At 41.8% G+C, this 20035-nt stretch overlaps 2 protein-coding genes across 3 annotated transcripts in view; one reads left to right on the forward strand and one right to left on the reverse strand.

The window, feature by feature from the left end:
* The window catches only part of nebl (nebulette), a 155742-nt gene that overhangs the window by 64590 nt on the left and 71117 nt on the right, over positions 1-20035 (reverse strand). The window lies entirely within an intron of this gene.
* On the forward strand, positions 18542-19042 carry LOC311039424 (ubiquitin-conjugating enzyme E2 N-like; the record flags this gene model as incomplete). The annotated part of the gene is made up of 1 exon (XM_084049306.1): positions 18542-19042. One exon carries the CDS (start codon positions 18542-18544, stop codon positions 19004-19006), a length of 465 nt encoding a protein of 154 aa, XP_083905432.1. The 3' UTR covers positions 19007-19042.

Consider the following 20035-nt stretch of genomic DNA (forward strand, 5'->3'; position numbering starts at 1 on the left):
AAAATAGCCAAATAAATCTTAAAATGACACGGATGCGTTCCCGGTCTTAATGGGCTAATGTGTACAGTATAACAATGAGTCCAGAAAACTAATGCATGCTGCTGTTCCCTCCAGGCACTGTACAGACGTACACTGTCTCTTCAGAATAAGAACACATTATATAAGAGGAACGTGATTACATTACTGGGACGAATATGGTTGTTAGTGAGAGGAGTCAACTATGCTTGTAAAGAATGCAAGTGAAATGGGAAACTCTGTGATCCAAGTGTGCCGTGGCATTTCAAACCTGTGACATTGTGTTCTAAAGTGTGGCAATATTTTATTGTCCAAGAGTGCAGCATGACATGCTTAGATGATTTTTATATTTATATTAGGATAAATTTGCGCGACTGTAAAGACGAAACAGAAGTGGGGAGGAGGCGTCACATTCACTTTATCACTTGATAACTTTCAGAGCTTACTGTACGTGCTCCGGCGGACTGTATGACGAAAGCGTTTGAAAATTGTGGGAGGCAACAATCTGGCTTGTGAGACTGCAGGTAGAGCCTTGCAGTCCTTCTGCACGTGTTATCATAATGAATATCATTACTGTCGGGCAGAAACCAGCTAACTCCATTTCGACGCTTTTTTTTTTTTTTGCATTTTTTTCCATAACCCATTAAGACCTGAAGCCGATTCTACATGTCTCCTAAATCTCAACAGTTTTCTGAAAAACGTATGTTTCTATATCAGTGGTGTTCAATCTTTTTCATGTCAAGGACCCCCAAAATTATATGTATTTGGCCGCGGACCCCATCAAAATATTTTGTTCCAGGGACCCCCAGAAGCAAAGATTTGAGTTAAAAATGTTCGCTTTAAAAATATATATATTTCAAAGATTTGCACACATTTTCACGATTTTTCAAAAATAGCAAATCTACAAGCTCATAGCGCGGCACTCGGTGCCGCGCTATGAGCTTGTATATCTGCTATTTTTGAGTAGCCCAAAGTGTAAAATAATGCTTTTTAGCTCAAATCTAAAAATGACACAGTTCCAGGTCTTAATGGGATAAATCAGTGCTATTGAACACCCTTTACGTCTGTGTGTTGGTAAAAAAAAACATATTGAACCAATGGAGTTAGCTGGTTTTGTCATTTCCTGAAAAATGAACATTTTGGAGTTAGCTGGTTTCTGCCCGAGAGCAGAGATATGATCTGTTGACAGGTAGGTGCAGCAGTCATTGTGCGGGTGTTTACCTGGCTCTGCATGTCGCTCATCTCCCTGGCCATCTGGGTCTCCAGTGTCTGAGGTAAGAGGTGGTAAACTGGTGCAGACAAGTGCTTCTTACCAGCCTCTTTGTACAGGAGCTGTCACACACGCACACGCACGCACACACACACACACACACACACACACACACACACACACACACACACACACACACACACACACACACACACACACACACACACACACACACACACACACACACACACACACACACACACACACACACACACACACACACACACACACACACACGCGCGCGCGCGGGCGCGCACACACACACACACACACACACACACACACACACACACACACACACAGTTAACTAAAAGGGAAAGTCGTTAAGCAAAACAAACAAACTTTTTTTTCCTTCCCACCATCGTATCTGATGCCATGCATTATTTCAACTGGGTTAGAATCCCCCCGGTAGGACATGAAAAGTTACAGAGTGCAGCTTTAACTACTGTTAAAAATGTATGTCCCAGCCTTTGTGAAGTCAACCATTCAAGGCTCTAAGCCTGCGTGCGCGCGCGTGCGTGTGTGTGTGTGTGTGTGTGTGTGTGTGCGTGTGCGTGCGTGCGCGTGCGTACCTCACTCAGTAGTTCTGTGCTCTCTTTAGCGTGTTGGGTTTCCATTGTTTCCGGCAGTTGTTGGTACAAAGAGGTGGAAGCCTGCTTCCTACTGGCCTCCTTGTACTTAGCCTGCACAACAATGACATGTATGACATTACTGTATACTGAACCACTTAAGCTAAACACTGCAAACACTGCTTTCTCATTAGTTTGCAACAAGCGCTACATAAATTCATTAATGAATAAATCTGTTTGTTAAGATGTTCAGCACTTCAGCAGAATTTTTTCAAAAAGAGCATGGTCAGTTTAGTTAACCACTTGGCTTCCCTGGCATCCATGTTTTGGGCATGTCATTGTCGCCAAAAATGTCAAAGCATTTCAACGATTTTCTTAAATGATCGAACATAGCAAAAATAGACAGATAGATCTTCAAGCTCACAACGCATTGCACTGTGACACGTTGTGAGCTTGTAGATCAGCTATTGCTGCACGACACCACTGTACAATGAAGTATAAAACAGAGCTTAAAGAGAGGGTAAGTGATAAATTATGTTTTGGTACAAAAAACAACAACAAAAAAAAACACTATATTTTGATAGTAATTGAGTCTCCCTGTCTCTCAAGATCTTTAATCTACAGAACATGCATTTTCAGGTTGGTTGACTATTTCAGCCATTCAGGAGAGAGCACCCATATCAGCTTCAATTTGATAGTGTTCCAGTTCCAATTTTATCTGCTCATTTCTTTGTGTCATCGCTTCCAATGTCACTTGTTTAATCTGTATCCTGTGTGAGTTCTCTCAAGTGATTGGATCAAATTGGTATGCATGTTGTGTTTACTAAAGAGCTAGAGAGACAGGGGGACTCCTGTTACTGAACAAACACTATACAGCAATGAGTACTATCAGAACTCTTTATCAACTTTTAACTATTAACTTATTTTAACAAAAACAATATCCCTTACCATACCTTTAAGTGGTTAGGGGTTACAAGAGAATGGCTTGTTGAGTTAAGCTAGCTATGACAGGGACACATTCAAGCTTGACATTATCATCATCTTCATCAATAGTAGCAGCATCTACCTATACAATACCTCACTCTGCATCTGTGTCAGTTCCTTAGCGTGTTGGGTGTCCATGGTCTCGGGAAGCAGAGAGAACAGGGTAACACTCATCTCCTTCTTGCCATCTTCTTTATATTTCATCTGGGGGTGGGGGTGGAGATGGTACAGTAGTTCAGCTGCATGAGATGTATTTTACTGCACAAACACGGTACATAAAAGTTACATAAAGGCCAATACATGCTCCTTCTGACGTCCGAAGTGATTATATACACAATACACATTGACATTGTTCCGAACGTATTATATATATTTTTTAATCTTGATGTTTATTTAGCATTTTCAGCACATTAGACAGAGGAAGAACATTATTTCATCATACATTTTTTTGGTTTTATCCCCCGAAAAGAACATCATTTCATCATATAATTTTTTTATGGAGTCATCATGTGTGGAAATATAGTGTCCCTCTCCATCATCAAAGTTGCCCATGGTATAGGTAGGAGGAGGCATGTGGTTTCAATACCGGTCAAAAGACCAACCAGTAGGGGTCAGCACAGCAGTAACAAGACTATAAGAATGTGGGGAATTTGGGAATTGGCATAAGGAAAGTGCCACTAAAAAAAAACCTACACTTCTTCTTCTGGGCTTTACAACTGTTTTAATAACTTAAGACTTGAGCTTCATGCCTCCCATTAATAATAATAATAATAATGTACACACTGATTACCTCACTGAGCATCTCTGACTGCTCTTTGACAAAGTGTGTGCGGTTGGTCTCTGGCATCAGGTGGTACAAACTGCTGGAGTCTTTCTTCGATCCCTCCTTGTACTTCAGCTGGGGAACCAACAGAACACATACCGTCACAACCTCAATCATCCCTGACCGGGAGAGCATCTGTCATTTTCGATTTTAAGCATTATCTTATACTTTGGCTATTCAAAAATAGCAGATATACAAGCTCATAGCGCGGCAACGAGTGCCGCGCCATGGATGGATGGATGGATGCATGGAGGGATGAAACTGTAGACAACATGAATGGAGTGTGGTTGAATGACTACTCTGTGTGTGAGCATGTGCGTGCGAGTGCGTGCGTGTGTACCTGGCTCTGTAGTTCAGAAGCCTCTTTAGCGTGCTGGGTGTCCATGGTTTCAGGTAGAGTGGAGTACAGAGAACTACTCACTGCTTTCTTCCCTGCTTCTTTGTACTTGAGCTGATATGCAAACACAACAACAAGAGAACAACTCAGATCACTTCCTAATGTCAGACTTCTGCAACAAAATACGTTATTCTTTAATCTTCATACCTCACTCTGTAGTTCGGAGACAGTTTTAGCAAACGTAATGTCAGAGGTCTCTGGTAGCTGAGAATAAACACTCTGAGACAAGGTTCTCTTCCCGTCCTCCTTGTATTTGACCTGAAACAATTTACAAAGAGGAATACAAGGGGTGAAAACGTATCATCGCTATCAGGTGTTACACACGGTTGGCACAAATAAACGGAAATGCGTCGGCGGATATTTCATATCTAACAATTCCTATGCTGTAGCTGATGTTTCATTCATACAGGTCGATACATGCCTTTTTCACTGTGAAACAGCATGAGCGTTTGAGTTGCTTTTTTGCCGTACAATACATTACATTAGCCTGGCGATTTGGGTCTGGCACCGCTCCGTTGTGAATCCAATTTCCTGCTCCCGAAGTCTGGGGTGACCAATCAGGGCCCAGTATTCAAATATGCGAGACTGTAATTGGCAGTTGGTTGTAGGTCTAACCAATTGCATCCAGAGCCATTGTTTTGATCCCGCCCCTTGGGAAAAAAAACATCCTCATAGAAGCACCTGACTCATATCCACGCAGTGATATAGTCTGGCTACGCGAGGCTAACATTACATACAGTATCAGCAACAACAGAAAAGCAATAATAGATATAAAATAGGCTAGGGCATTCATTAATAAAAAAAAACATTGAGATTAAAAATGAAAACCCCAAGATTTCCAGCCGATGGTGATGATATTCTGTATAATATTAGTCATTATGCTCTGGCCTCAGATCAGACAGAACAGAACATTTGCATTGCAGAGTGAAACTGGAGCGTGACTCAATCTTTGATCCTTTTGGGATGATAATCAACGCCTGTGATGTTTGTCCAAGGTAGAGACATCAGAAAGCATTTGGAAAGCGAAAGGAACCAATCAAACGCCGTCGTTAGCGTCTCTCTGCATCGCAGGTGTTCAGCCTGCTGTCAACAATGGGGATGCAGGAGCTATAAACACTACTGTGACCCATTAACCCATTAAAACCGGGGAAAGTGTCATTTTAGATTTCTTTAAAATGACACAGATCTACGAGCTCGTAGATCTGTTATTTTTGAAAAGTCGTGAACATTTATGCAAATCTTTGATTATATATATATTTTTAAAGCAAACATTTTTAACTCAAATCTTTGCTTCTGGGTGTCCCTAGAACAAAAATATATGTGTGTTTTTTTGTTCTTTTTTTAACTGTTAGGATTTATAAGACATTTGTGGAATCGGCCTCAGGTCTTGATGGGTTAAATGGGATTTTAGGAACGCAAGGAAAACTTGTTTCTGGTTTATTTCTATCCTTATTCTCTCTCCTCTCCACTCCCTTGCCCTCCTCTTACCCCCCCCCCCCCCCCCCCTCCTCTATTTTTGTCCTCAACCCTTCACTCCCCTCTCCTCTCCTCTCCTCTCCTCTCCTCTCCTCCCCTCCAGTACCTCACTCATCATGTCAGTCATCTCTCTGGTGAAGCTGGTCTCTGAGGTGTCAGGCAGAGTACAGTAGATAGAGTTGGATCTCTCCCTCTTACCACTCTCCTTGTACTTGATCTGGAGAAACAACAATTCATGAATACGATTAGAATAATCTGGCTTATGGCCCGGACCGCTAACCTATCGCTCCGGGCACCTAGGCTCTAATGCATGCGTGTCACTGCCCGCCCCTGCCGGTTCTCAGAATTTTTATTTTTAAATAGGCTCTGTCATGATTAATTCACCACATATATATGAAGTTAAACAACTAAATTCTATCCGAGCGATATCTTAAAGGTAAATTCCGTGCCTCAAAAAAGAAGTTTGAGAGCGTTTTGAAGTTTTAAAAGAGAGACGAAAACAGCGGACAGAATTTCAATGGCAGCCCGTTCCATTTTGGTCGGCTGTACTCGGCTCCATTCGGGTTCACTCGGGCTCCACCTGATTGGCCAACCTACACTGTCAATCACAAAACAATGAGCGAGGACGCTGATTGGAGAGTTCATGTTATGAACTCGGGAGAAACGCTCAGACAGGCCTGCGGGCCAGACTCGGGCCAGGGGGGGGGGGGTTACCAGGCCAAATGGTCAATGCCCATATGCAATGTCAGACCGATTGACAAACCCACTGAGGGGGGAAACTGGATGAGAATGGATGAGCATGGACAGAGTATTCTCCATTTTATAGTAGGATGATATATATGAAAAGCAATATATTGTATGTAGGCTACCATAAGGTCATGTATGTCGTTTGGCAAATTAGCACGTGCGTGGGTGCATGCCTGCGTGTCAGTGTGTGGGTGCGTGCATGGTGGGTGGGTGAGTGGGTGCGTGCAAGTGTGCGTGTGTACTGTGTACCTCACTGAGCAGTTCTCCAGCCTCTTTAGCGTGCTGTGTCTCCATGGTGTGAGGCAGTAGAGAGTACAGGTTGGTGCTCGCCTCTTTCTTTCCAGCCTCCTTGTATTTAGCCTGTAATTCAAACACAAACAGTCTTCATGGCTCTTCTGGAATTCTGGCCATTATCTTATCGTTTCCAACCACATAGCAATAGTCTGACCTTTAGAGATACAAATGGATAAATGAACGCGGAGGATACTGTGTAGTATTAGCGTTTATGCCCTGTTCTTACCGATGTCAAAAACCCCATTACAATCTGACCTTTTGTAAATCTCCAACTGGACATTAGTTAGTTTCTAACAGAGGTTCAAGGATAGCAAAGAATCTAAACACTTGAATGATAGAAAACCGACATTTCACATTCAAGTGCATTAGACTAAAGCATGCAATAAGTCACAAAAGGCTGTGGCTAAGAGGCATAGGAAGCACAGCGCGGAGCAGTGTTTCAAACCCTCTTAGCTGTTCTAAAATCAGCCATTCGTGGCTTATTGCTTGTCTAAAATAGTTACCAAATATGACAACAGGAAAATCATAGCATTTCACTATAAGACTACTATCAACAAGAATGTAGACCCTTTGACTGCCTGTACAAACAAGGAAGTTGCTGTGCAAATGCATGGAAGGTACATCGCGGTACACGTCATATTAGCATCACACATCCATGGAACGGTACAGTGAATAACGTAAACAAGATGTTGACACAGTGATACTGATATAGCCTGGAAACCAGACAAATCTGCCATTGCAATAAAAAAAATTGCCCTCTGCAGATTTGGTCTGGCACCGCTCAGTTGTGATTGGATTTCACTCCCGCCGAAGTAGTGGGACCAATCAGGGCCCAGTATGCAAATATCTACCCAGTGATATTAGTCGGCCAGACTAATATGCCAGGCTAATACTGACACATGCAGTCCAGCTGTGTCATTATTGGGTTTGTTACAATGGGACTAAGCCAATCAGAGTAAAAGGACTTGGAACTATCCATTTTAGAAAGAAAAATACCACACAAAGCACCATTACTGGTCTATGCTGAGAAAGGTGTGTTCAGCGTCCATGTACCTGACTCTGCAACTCAGAGTGCTCTTTAGCCATCTGTGTCTCCATGGTCTCTGGAAGCTGGTGGTACAAAGTGCTCTGATTCTTCTGCTTCAGTCCCTCCTTATACTTCACCTACACAACACAGCAGCAGGTCAAACACAGAGAAGTGGAGGAAACATGAAAAGAACACATACTTCACCTAAAACACAGCAGAGGCCAATAAAAACACTGAATGACAAAGCTTCCAATGAAAATAAGTCGGTTTTGTCGAGTCACACAAGAGCGACCAAGTATAAGAACAGAGAGGTGTTGTGTACCTCACTCTGCAGGTCAGATGCTTCTTTAGCGTGCTTGGTATCGATGGTCTCAGAAAGCAGAGAGTACAGATTAAGACTCATCTCCTGCTTACACTCTTCTTTGTACTTGATCTGGAAGAAGCAGAGGAAACAGAGAGTGAACTATTCAGCTGAAATGCCTTGCTTGAGACAGTGTTGATTTCGTCGACTAAAACTATGACGGAAAGTGGTCGTCTTTTTTCACTGACAAAAATGAAATAAAAACGAAATAAAAACTAAGCTACGATGACTAAAACTATGAATAAATACATTGACAATTTCGTCAACAAATAAAAACTAGACTAAAATGTCAGGTAGGGACTAGTGGAGAAGAGATCCAGTAGAACTAAGACATTTTATTTTTGTTTGAACTCGGGTGTTGGTTGCATGCCTCACAACGTGTGAGGCATGCAACCAAGTGTAAAATCAGCCAATAGGACGCCATCAAGGCCCACCAAAACACATTTTAGTCGACTAAATCAAATGTAGATTTAGTCGACTAAAATCTTATGATATTTAGTCGACTAAAACTAGACAAAAACTAAAACATTTCAGATGACTAGAATATGACTAAAACTAAATAAAAATTTGCTGTCAAAATCAACACACAAAATTCCAATGATTACACTTTGGATTGTGTAGTTCCGAATCAAGGGGCTTAAAATAAATTGTCCTACAGGTTAAAGTCGAGTAAGTAAGATTCTCTTACGTCGCTGAACAGCTCTGCCACCTCTTTAGCGCGTGCCGTGTCGATGGTCTCTGGGAGCTGGTGGAACAGACTGGTCTGCAGACCTTTCTTCATAGACTCTTTGTACTTCAACTGGAAGAGGATATTAGATTATGAAACCACAGTCACAATCAGCTCCGCCTCCTTACAATCCGAATCACACCCTGTCGGAGCTCAAGTCCTCCTTTTTAACAACACCTGTTAACATGAATTGTATGCATATATACCTCACTCTGTACTTCAGAAGCCTCTTTAGCGTGCTGGGTGTCCAGGGTTTCAGGTAGAGTGGAGTACAGAGAACTACTCACTGCTTGCTTCCCTGCTTCTTTATACTTGAGCTGAAATAGAAAGCAGAAATTCATATCTATCATGGATTATATGGTGAAATACTTGGACTCTTGAATCAAAGTAGGACTAGGAGGCAACAGGCAGTTTCCTTATTTGTAATAAAAATGTACATGCAAATGCACAGCATTGTACATTTCTTCCATCTGGTGTGATTTATTCAACAGATAACAAACAGCGAGGATCTCACCTCACTCTGTAGTTCGGAGACAATTTTAGCAAAATTAATCTCGGAGGTCTCTGGTAGCTGAGAATAAACACTCTGAGACAAGGTTCTCTTCCCGTCCTCCTTGTATTTGATCTACAAAAGACACAACATCAAAGGAGGAAGCCGAGTCACTAAAAAACAAATGTTGCTTTTGTGTGCAAACCTAACTCTCATCTCAACTCATGTGATTTGAATGTGGTTACGTCACTCTATCTATTATCATCTGCATCTAATCCTGTATCTTCTCTATCCGGTGCATCATCGGGTCTCAGTTTCAGCCCGAGACTGACGTGGGCCAAAAAATCCCATCGGGCAGAGCCGGGTTCAGGCCAATAGGTCGTGTCGGGTTGGGCTTGGACTGCGTAAAGCAGTGGTTCTCAAAGTAGGTTACAGGGACCCCCAGGGGCCCTTGAGGCGGTTCCAGGGGGTCCCCAGCCAAATGTGTTAAGTATAGCATCAACATCAGTTTAACCACTTTAACCCTATATACATACTATTTAAAAATAGCCAATTTACAAATGTTTTATGGGGGTCCCTCCCGGGCACAAGATATTTTCAGATGGGGGTCAGCGGCCAAATACATATTCATTTGGGGGTCCTTGACGTGAAAATGTTTGAGAATCACTGGCGTAAAGTATTGTATCGGTATTGTATGTAATGAGCGGACTCAGGTTGGGTTTGGGGTTTTCATTTTCAGATTTTTTTGCTGATAAGTGTAATCATCAGTACCTCACTCATCATGTCAGTCATCTCTCTGGTGAAGCTGGTCTCTGAGGTGTCAGGCAGAGTACAGTAGATAGAGTTGGATCTCTCCCTCTTACCACTCTCCTTGTACTTGATCTGGAAAAACAAGACCACTATCACTGGAGTGAACATTCATGATACATGCAAACACTGAAAACAGAGCAATATGATAATGAAAACGATATTGTGTAGGATGCTGATTATTAGTAATATTATTATTGTGTACCTCACTGAGCAAGTCTGCAGCCTCCTTAGCGTGTTGTGTCTCCATGGTGAGAGGCAGCAGAGAGTAGAGGTTGGTGCTCAGTTCTTTCTTACCAGCCTCCTTGTACTTAGTCTGCATTTCAAACACAAACACTCTCACACTGAAGTAACGGTATCCATGACATGGTACTTTTTGAAATTGCCGTTTGCTCATCCACTGTTGGTGGTGTCAGACACACAGTGAACCTTATGCCACGCAATTATGCTAATAATGGTCACATTTAACTTGAGCTACCTTTAGGGGTCTAGAAACTGTACAGCAAAGGAAGCCATTTATTACAGATTGCTGTGAGCTGTAATTATTTCCCGAACGTAGTCGTTAATTCCCCGTTGTACTGTAGTCCCTTGTCACTGCTGACCCCTACTGGTTGGTACGTTAGGGAGAATGCGGGCGAGTACTTGTCCCTTCCAATAGGCTGTATGCACAGCAGCCATATTGGAAAGAAATTGGGCCTCTTCTTACTTCCTTAACAGGTGTTACGAATAATACTAATTAAAGCTCTGTTCCATTCTGGTCAAACAGAGTCAGGGTGCTGATGTTGTGCATGTTGGCTCACTGGCCGCTTCTTTTCACCTGACAGTGAGGAGTTTCACCGGGAGGACGTAACACATGCAGAGGAACATGCTATTCCTATCGATTCCACACCTCCCTGAACAGGTGCCCAGGCCAACCTATAGGAGTCATTAGTGCAGCGATAGAAATCGCCCTCCCCGCCTGCCAACTTTTCCTCTGAGCCATAGTCTTTATCCGACTCCCGCGGCTAGCGTGGTTAATAAGAGGTGTTCAGTGTCCATGTACCTGACTCTGCAAGTCAGAGTGCTGTTTAGCCATCTGTGTCTCTGTGGTCTCTGGAAGCTGGTGGTACAAAGTGCTCTGATTCTTCTGCTTCAGTCCCTCCTTATACTTCACCTACACAACACAGCAGCAGGTCAAACACAGGCAAGCCGAAATAACACATACTTCACCTATAACAGAGCAGTGTTGAGTTTGACCGTGGGTTCTGGGGAGCATAATCAAAACCTCACTATGTAACTTTTTTTTAATGAATAAAATGTAAATTGTCTCCAATCTGTATGGTAGAGTATGTTAATACAATACAACTTTTGCAATTGGGGTGGTTGTATTTTGTCTCCCTGCTCTTCTATTGAGACACTTAGATCGTGTCAAAGGTCATGCCTCTAGACACAGGATCTGACACAAATTTTGACCTGATGGTCAAGTTTCAATGTATCCCCCGAGCAAGCGGGCCAGCTCTATTAGCTAAATGGTAAACACGTCAGCACAATATTCTGCGGTTTTCTACTTTTAAATATAAGTTATATATTTATATATAAATAATATGTTTTTGGCCTTCTGTGATTTAAAACAACTGCAACAACAACAAAACAGTGAAAAAGTGTTGGAAATGACAGCAACAGTAGGAACAATAGACCTTTAAATGAAGGTATGATGTGTACCTCACTCAGCAGGTCAGATGCTTGTTTAGCGTGCTTGGTATCGATGGTCTCAGCAAGCAGAGAGTACAGGTTAACACTCATCTCCTGCTTACAATCTTCTTTATACTTGATCTGAAATAATAGATAACAAATGAACACAATGAAAATCCTGACATTTTGAGTTTATTTTGGAAGTTTTACCCAAGTGCAATATCTGTCCCTGGGAAATTTTTTTCTATTTGTTACCGCTTTTTCTAACCTAATGCCAATGAATCCTCCCTACATATTTCTGTGCTGTCACTGCTCTTGTACTGTGGCTCACCTGCCAGTGAGGAGCCCCCACCGGAAGGACATGACAGCTCTGTCTTACAGTACTCCTCCTGTTCAATCCCCGCTGACAGGCACCACCCTAGAGCCCCAGCTTCCCTCCACAGAACATGGCCAAATGTGTGCATTTGAACCCCTAAACTCTGCAGTGGGTAACTGGTATCTCTAACTTATACTTCAACATTTCACCAATAATAGGCCCTTTTCACGGCAGCCCTATTGACATGAATAGTTGTGTAATGTTACATCCTGTACAGGTGTTATCAATAATACCAATTAAGGTTGTCTTCCATTCAGGTCAAACTGAGTCAGGGTGCTGCTATTGTGTATGTTGGCCTGGAACAGAGCCTTAATTTACTTTATTGATAACACCTGTGAATGAAGTAGCATTACACAACTAATTATGTCAGTATGGCTCCTGTTAAAAAGGTCTATTGGAGGTATTAATTAAATGCTAAATTGTCAACATCTATGCTGATGATACTGTAATAAGGTTTCTCTGTCCGTTACCTCGCTGAACATCTCCGCCGCCTCTTTAGCGTGTGCTGTCTCTATGGTCTGTGGAAGCTGGTGGTACAAACTGGAGGACCGATCTTTCTTCACAGATTCCCTGTACTTCAGCTGGACACAGTTAATACAACACAAGGATAAATAGGTGAACAGATCCAAAATATCGTACATCTTCACTGTGTATATGGATCCATGTTATACATGACATGTACACGTACCTCACTCTGTACTTCAGAAGCCTCTTTAGCATGCCGGGTGTCCAGGGTTTCAGGTAGAGTGGAGTACAGAGAACTACTCACTGCTTTCTTCCCTGCTTCTTTATACTTGAGCTGAAACAGAAAACAGACATTCACCACTCTGCAGTCTGCAGGGTATCAGAATGGATCAGCAGAACATTAGGGATAAATGGTTTATCAAGTCACATGCATTTTAACAAGATGGGGTCAAATAACGGTGTGGCTTCCCTGTGGTGGATATTTGATGACGTAAGAGTTTAAATCAATTTAATTCACATCAAAGCTGTAAAGATTTAAACCAATAGAAGTCATTTATAGAGGTGAGGGAGATCAAGAGATGAATTCTTCAAAAGATCTATATGACTAGTAAAATGTAAAGAATCAAGACTGATTGATTGATTGAGTTCTTTATTGACAAATCACATGTGCAATTCATTACAAAAGCACACAATAGTCAAAAGGATAAACACAAGACATCTTGAGAGCTTATTTCCGTTGTGGTCCTTTGATGACCAAATAAATATAAACAATCAAGATGGCCAAGTAAAATGAATAGAAGCCGTATGGATAAGACCGTTTACATCAATCAACCTTTCTGCCGACACTTTTTGTCAGCTTGGACGTTTTCAAAGCGCAGGGGGGAAATCATTCAATAAGCAACCTCCTCACCTCACTCTGTAGTTCAGAGACAGTTTTAGCAAACTGAGTCTCAGAGGTCTCTGCTAGCTGAGAATAAACATTCTGACACATGCTTCTCTTCATGCACTCCTTGTATTTGACCTGCAAAAGACACCACATCAAAGGAAGAAAGACATTTCAGTCGAAGCATTTAACTCTACTAGGGTGTACACTTCAGAACCTGGACAGATATCTTTTAAAAGGATCCCTGGCTAATAAGCCAAATATTGCATAAATTCCATAGGGCTGGACCACACATGGACAAATGACATCATCAACTTGCAACGGGCATTGCCCCTATTGAGTGAAAGATTAACTATTTCTAAAATAAATGAAATATTTAAGGTGTTTTTAATTTAAAACTTTAGTTATAGAGGACAATTATAAAGTATTAAGGCATATTTGGCTTATTAGCCAGGGATCCTTTTCCTTTCTTGTGTTAAATGATTGATTGATTTATTCTGTAAGCAGTTGATATTATGTTCACTGTCAGCTTGGCTGGCAAATGGTAGATCACTCCATCCAAGGAAAGGAAAAGTAGATTACATGTCCAAAAAGGTTCCCCACCCCTACTACTGTCTCCTCTCCTCTCCTCTCCTCTCCTCTCCAGTACCTCACTCATCATGTCAGTCATCTCTCTGGTGAAGCTGGTCTCTGTGGTGTCAGGCAGAGTACAGTAGATAGAGTTGGATCTCTCTCTCTTACCACTCTCCTTGTACTTGATCTGGAGAAACAACGGCTTACAAATCAAGGCCATGCATACAGTATATAAAGTACATAGATTCACAGTGCAAATGATCCGTAGAGTGTTGTACAGTATATCAACATTTATTATTAAAGATCTTAAAGCTACAATCCGGGGCTTATTTTAACCACAGTGATGAAGTAGATTTACTTCAGTATCGTACCTCAGTATATTTTGTGGGGCATCTCTCTCTTTATTTGAGTATTATTTTTTTGGGAAACGTGTTATTTTTATTCCTATACATTAGTAAGTATGTATGATTTTTAGCATAGGTTTGAAGTGAGCTGTTGAATCTTTTCGCTGTGTTCCTCACAGGAGGAAACCACTTACAGTACCCTCTCTCAACCATATGTATTAACCCATTAAGACCGGGAATGCATCTGTGTAACCACTTTAACCATAATTGTATACTTTGGCTATTCAAAAATAGCAGATCTACAAGCTCAAGCACAGAGTGCCGCGCTATGAGCTTGTAGATCTGCAAAAAAAAAAAAAATCGTGAATATATACATTTTTCAAGTAAACATTTGTAACTAAAATGTTTGCTTCTGGGGGTCCCTGGAACAACATATTTTGAGATGGGGGTCCGCGGCCAAATACATTTTTGTCGGTAATAATTTTGGGGGTCCTTGACATGAAAAACGTTTAAGAACCACATTACAGCAACATACGTTTTTTTTTAAACTGTCAGGATTTAGAAGACATTTGTAGAATCCCCAGAAGCAAAGAATTGAGTTAAAATGTATATATATTCAAAGATTTGCACACATTTTCAAGATTTTTCGAAAATAGCAGATCTACAAAACATAGCTTGTATATCTGCTATTTTTGAATAGCCAAAGTATAAAAAAAATAGTTATAGCTAAAATTCTAAAATGACACAGTATGCATTCCAGGATTGAATGGGTTAAAAGCTCTCAACTGAAACAACCTAACACAGCAATCAGTTATGGTGACAGGCGCATACCTGGCATTTACGGCTATAGATATGGACATTTTTACATCTCACATAGAGTAGCTATAATTATCCTGTCGCTCAAGTAATTAAACACAGCCCATACCAGGCCGGTGAGAGGCTTTTAGTGCAGCTGGACTGATCGTCAGCCCAAGAGGGTGAATAATTAAATGAAAATGACTGTCCTTTATGTTGATTCGATTGCATTTCAATGTGTGTGTGTGTGTGTGTGTGTGTGTGTGTGTGTGTGTGTGTGTGTGTGTGTGTGTGTGTGTGTGTGTGTGTGTGTGTACCTCACTGAGCAGGTCAGTAGCCTCCTTAGCGTGTTGTGTCTCCATGGTCTCAGGTAGCAGAGAGTAGAGGTTGGTGCTCACCTCTTTCTTACCAGCCTCCTTGTATTTAGTCTGCATTTCAAACACATGTATTAGATATAAAAAACAATAATCATCATTTAGCAGTGCATTAGTTTGGCTAATCTATATTAAAATTGAGTGAGACAGAGACAGATTTGGGCGGGTCTTGCCTTATGGGGAAAATACACAGACACGCGCGCACGCACGCACGCACGCACGCACGCACGCACACACACACACACACACACACACACACACACACACACACACACACGGGGGGGGGGGGGGGGGGGGGGGGCCATAGCTGAATGGTTAGTGAGCCCGCCTAGGGAGCCAGAGGCCCTGGTTGCCCTAGGTTCGATTCCAGGCCAGGTCAGCATATGTGTCGATGAAATTTGTCCCTGAGCAAGACTCTTAACCCCTAATTGCTCACAGGTTCTCATTGGAAACAAGACCGCAAGGACTTTCATGAACTGACCTGTTAAAAGGAATTATCCTTATTACACACACACACACACACACACACACACAGCGACAACGCAGCTTTAGTTTGCAGCTTGGAAATATAACCATTATTTTGAATTTGCGGGGATAAAGACCCCTCCGTCTCTACCACCGGCAGTGACACAGATGGAGATACTCCATCTAAACAGCCAAAAAAACTATTTAAAAAAAAAAATTCTAATCGTCAGTAAAAAATTCTGATCGTCAGAACATGTCACCCAGATTCAACTAAACACATTGATTGCCAGGTATGTTGTTGAGGACATGCTTCCCATCGCAACGTTTGAGTCTGTTGCCTTCAGAGAACTAATAAGCAAAATACCAGTGAAAGCAGCATAGCCACTAGCTAGCTCTGGTGCGTGCGTGTGTGTGTGTGTGTGTGTGCGTACCTCACTGAGCAGGTCAGTAGCCTCCTTAGCGTGTTGTGTCTCCATGGTCTCAGGTAGCAGAGAGTAGAGATTGGTGCTCACCTCTTTCTTCTTGTATTTAGTCTGCATTTCAAACACATTCATTAGGAGTTAAAACTATTAGGAGTTAAAGGCATTGTAGGGAGTTCAGACATAATCAAAGAAAAAAACTGTTGTCAAACACCGCCCCTCCAGCAGTTCTTTTCCCCGACCACCAGGGGGTGACGCAGGGGGGACTTTTTAAATGAGTCATGCCCAAAATAGGTTGCCTTATGCGGATACAATTCGCGGAAATGCCCGACCCTACGGTTCTCTGAATTTATATTTTTAAATAGGCTCTTTCATGATAAATTGACCACATATATGAAGCTAAACAACTAAATTCTATCCAAACGATTTTTTAAAAGTAAATTATGTGCCTCAAAAAAGAAGTTTGAGAGCGTTTTAAAACCGAAAGTAAAAAGTTGATACGGGCACGGACGCGCACGGACACGCACATGCGTGCGTTAATTTACGACCCGGACATAAACAACATGAACATAAACAGAAGGGAAAATACGGATTTCAGACAGAGGACTGTGTTTCAATGAAGGAAAACACCCCAGCATCATTATATAGTGGCTGATAGAGGGGAGAAAATGCAAAACATATATATATACATATTTTTTAAATTTAGGCTTAATGTTCCCTACAATGCCTTTAAGCAGTACTTCTTTGGAAAACTTTTTTGAGCGCACAGTATTTCCCCTACAAAACACAGCGGGATGTCAAACACAGAGAAGCTGGGGAAAAATAGGAAGAACACAGAGGAGAAGCATCTTGGGTGAACGTGAGGCATAGATAAAGCATTTTGAGAGGTCAGACTATAGAAAATCACTATACTGTATGAAAGCATAATTTATGAACAGAGAGAGGTGTTGCATACCTCACTCATCAGGTCAGATGCTTGTTTAGCGTGCTGGGTGTCGATGGTCTCAGCAAGCAGAGAGTAGAGGTTAACACTCATTTCCTTCTTATTATCTTCTTTATACTTGATCTGGAAGGACCAGAGGACAGATGAAATTTAGAATTAGAACAGGCTTGCGTAGATCTGTTGTATGTTCAATGTGTGCATAATATTTATCTCTATATATTGTTTGTTGGTCTTTCATGCTCACCGACACCCAGTGGTGGAAAAAGTACTCAAATTCTTTACTTAAGTAAAAGTACCAATACTGCAATATAGAAATACTCCGTGTTACAAGTAAAAGTCCAGAATTCAAAATTCACTTGAGTAAAAGTACAAAAGTATTGGCATCAAAACGTACTTAAAGTACCAAAAGTAAAAGTACTAAAATGTTTGAAAATAGCAGATCTACAAGCTCACAACGCATCGCAATGCGAAGCGTTGTGAGCTTGTAGATCGGCTATTTTCAAATAGCCTATGTATAAAATAGGGTTGAAGTGGTTAATGTATGTTTCATAATATCATTATTTATATCTGATAATTGTAGTGGAGTAAAAGTACAATATTTGCCTCTGAGATCTAGTGGAGTAGAAGTAAAAGTTACTTTACTCCAGTAAAGAAAAAAATCCTCAAAAGTGTACTTAAGTACAGTACTTGAGTAAATGCACTTAGTTACTTTACACCACTGCACCAAACAGTGTGCTATGATCCGGGTTTGGCCTACCGGTTTTATACTTGAATATTTCACTTTTTTAAACTTTCACAAAATTTTACACTGGAAGTCCATGAAGTCAAATATGGAGGCCAAATATGGAGATGACTGAACTAACATTATATAGACATCATATAGTACTGACATCATGACTGATGTCATAGACTGGCCTCAAAGTACTTTGTGCCTATATTTAACCTAAACCTGCACAATAACCTGCATAAACTTGGGTGTTTAGTATTGAAGAGGTATAGGTGTTAGGCCTACTTTGGACCAATCAGTAAATCAATACCAGGCGACCTCTACCGTTGTATCAAGAGCCATACTGTACATACCACCAGATTTCTGAACATTTTCCAGCTACCATCAGACTGTTGAACAAACTCTGAGGACCACCTGTCGCACAGGCTGCCACTATTATGTTTACGATTACATGCCTAATAGGCTGCTATTTTATCTAGTATGCTGCTACTGCTAAAGACCCTCATTAAAGACAACAAGATGGTAGGACTGTCCCGCAGGATCATTAAGGAGACTCAGCGTTTGCTTGCAGAGCCCGACCCAGGTATCAAAGCAGAGCCCGACGAAGGGAATGCCCGCTACTTCCACGTGGTCATTGCCGGACCCCAGGACTCACCTTTCGAGGGGGGCACATTTAAACTCGAACTCTTTCTCCCGGAGGAATACCCCATGGCTGCTCCCAAAGTACGCTTCATGACCAAAATATATCATCCCAACGTAGACAAGCTGGGAAGAATATGTCTAGACATTTTTAAAGACAAGTGGTCTCCAGCCTTGCAGATTCGTACGGTGCTGCTATCGATCCAGGCGTTACTAAGCGCACCCAACCCTGACGATCCGCTAGCAAATGATGTTGCAGAGGAGTGGAAGACCAATGAAGCTCAAGCCATAGAGACAGCGAGGACATGGACCAGGCTTTATGCTGGAAACAACATCGACGTGTAGATTGGCGCAACAAGTGGGGGAAACGAGTGGAAGTCAAGAGTGCGAAAACAGCTTCTCATGTTCTGCCAAGACCTCTTCCTACTTCATTTGCATTTAACACATTACCCGCCAAGGACGCAGATATGCGTTCTATTAAATGCATCACTTGCCCGCCAAGAACGCAGATAAGCGCTCTATTTTCTTTTTTCTTTCTTTTTTTATTCCATGAGAGGGCGCTCTAACACGGTTTAGGAATGATCCCTTGTCACTCAGAGAAGCAATAGACCATATTCACACGGCGGCCATATTGCCATTAAGTCAATGAAATTCCACCCCAGTTGCCACAGCAACGCAATGTTAAATTCCAAAATGGCCGCCGTGTGGCTCTATGCACAGCAGCCATATTATCACTTCCTTCACAGGTGTTACCAATGATACTAATGAAGGCTCTGTTCCATTTAGTCTAGCACAGTGGTTTCCACGACCCCCATAACTCTGAGAGTGTACAAATGGAACCAAATGGACCTGTAAGGGGCCATTTGGAAGCCCATGAGGGTCCCTGGACCCCAACTTTAGACCCACTGGTGTAGCAGAGTGTTTCCAGTGAGCCAACATGCACAATACCAGCACCCTGACTCTGTTTGACCAGAATGGAACAGAGCCTTCATTAATATCATTGGTAACACCCGTGAATGTCATATGTCATAATATGGCTGATGTGAATAGAGCCTATAGACGGATGTGACCATTCCAAAAAAAACGGACGGTTTACTCAACGGCTTACTTCCTCCCCATGGAATTTATTTCGGGGAATAAGGGATGCATTTGAGTTGTCAGTCATTTGACAAAGTAAGTGGAGGGTTGGGTGGGGCTGGGGTTATGGGGTTAAGGGAAACGTGTTGTATTGGAGGCTGAAGGCTTTGTCTCAACTGTCACAACTGGTCTTTGGTTGGAAAGTCTGTATTCAATTCACTATTTGTAAATTCATTCTTTCTATTAATCTGGGGAGGAAATGTTTTCCTGCTCTCAGAATGCTATGGAAACAATCCA

The sequence above is a fragment of the Gymnoscopelus microlampas genome, assembly GCF_963454915.1.
Source record: "Gymnoscopelus microlampas genome assembly, chromosome: 22".
Classification (NCBI taxonomy): Eukaryota; Metazoa; Chordata; class Actinopteri; order Myctophiformes; family Myctophidae; genus Gymnoscopelus; species Gymnoscopelus microlampas.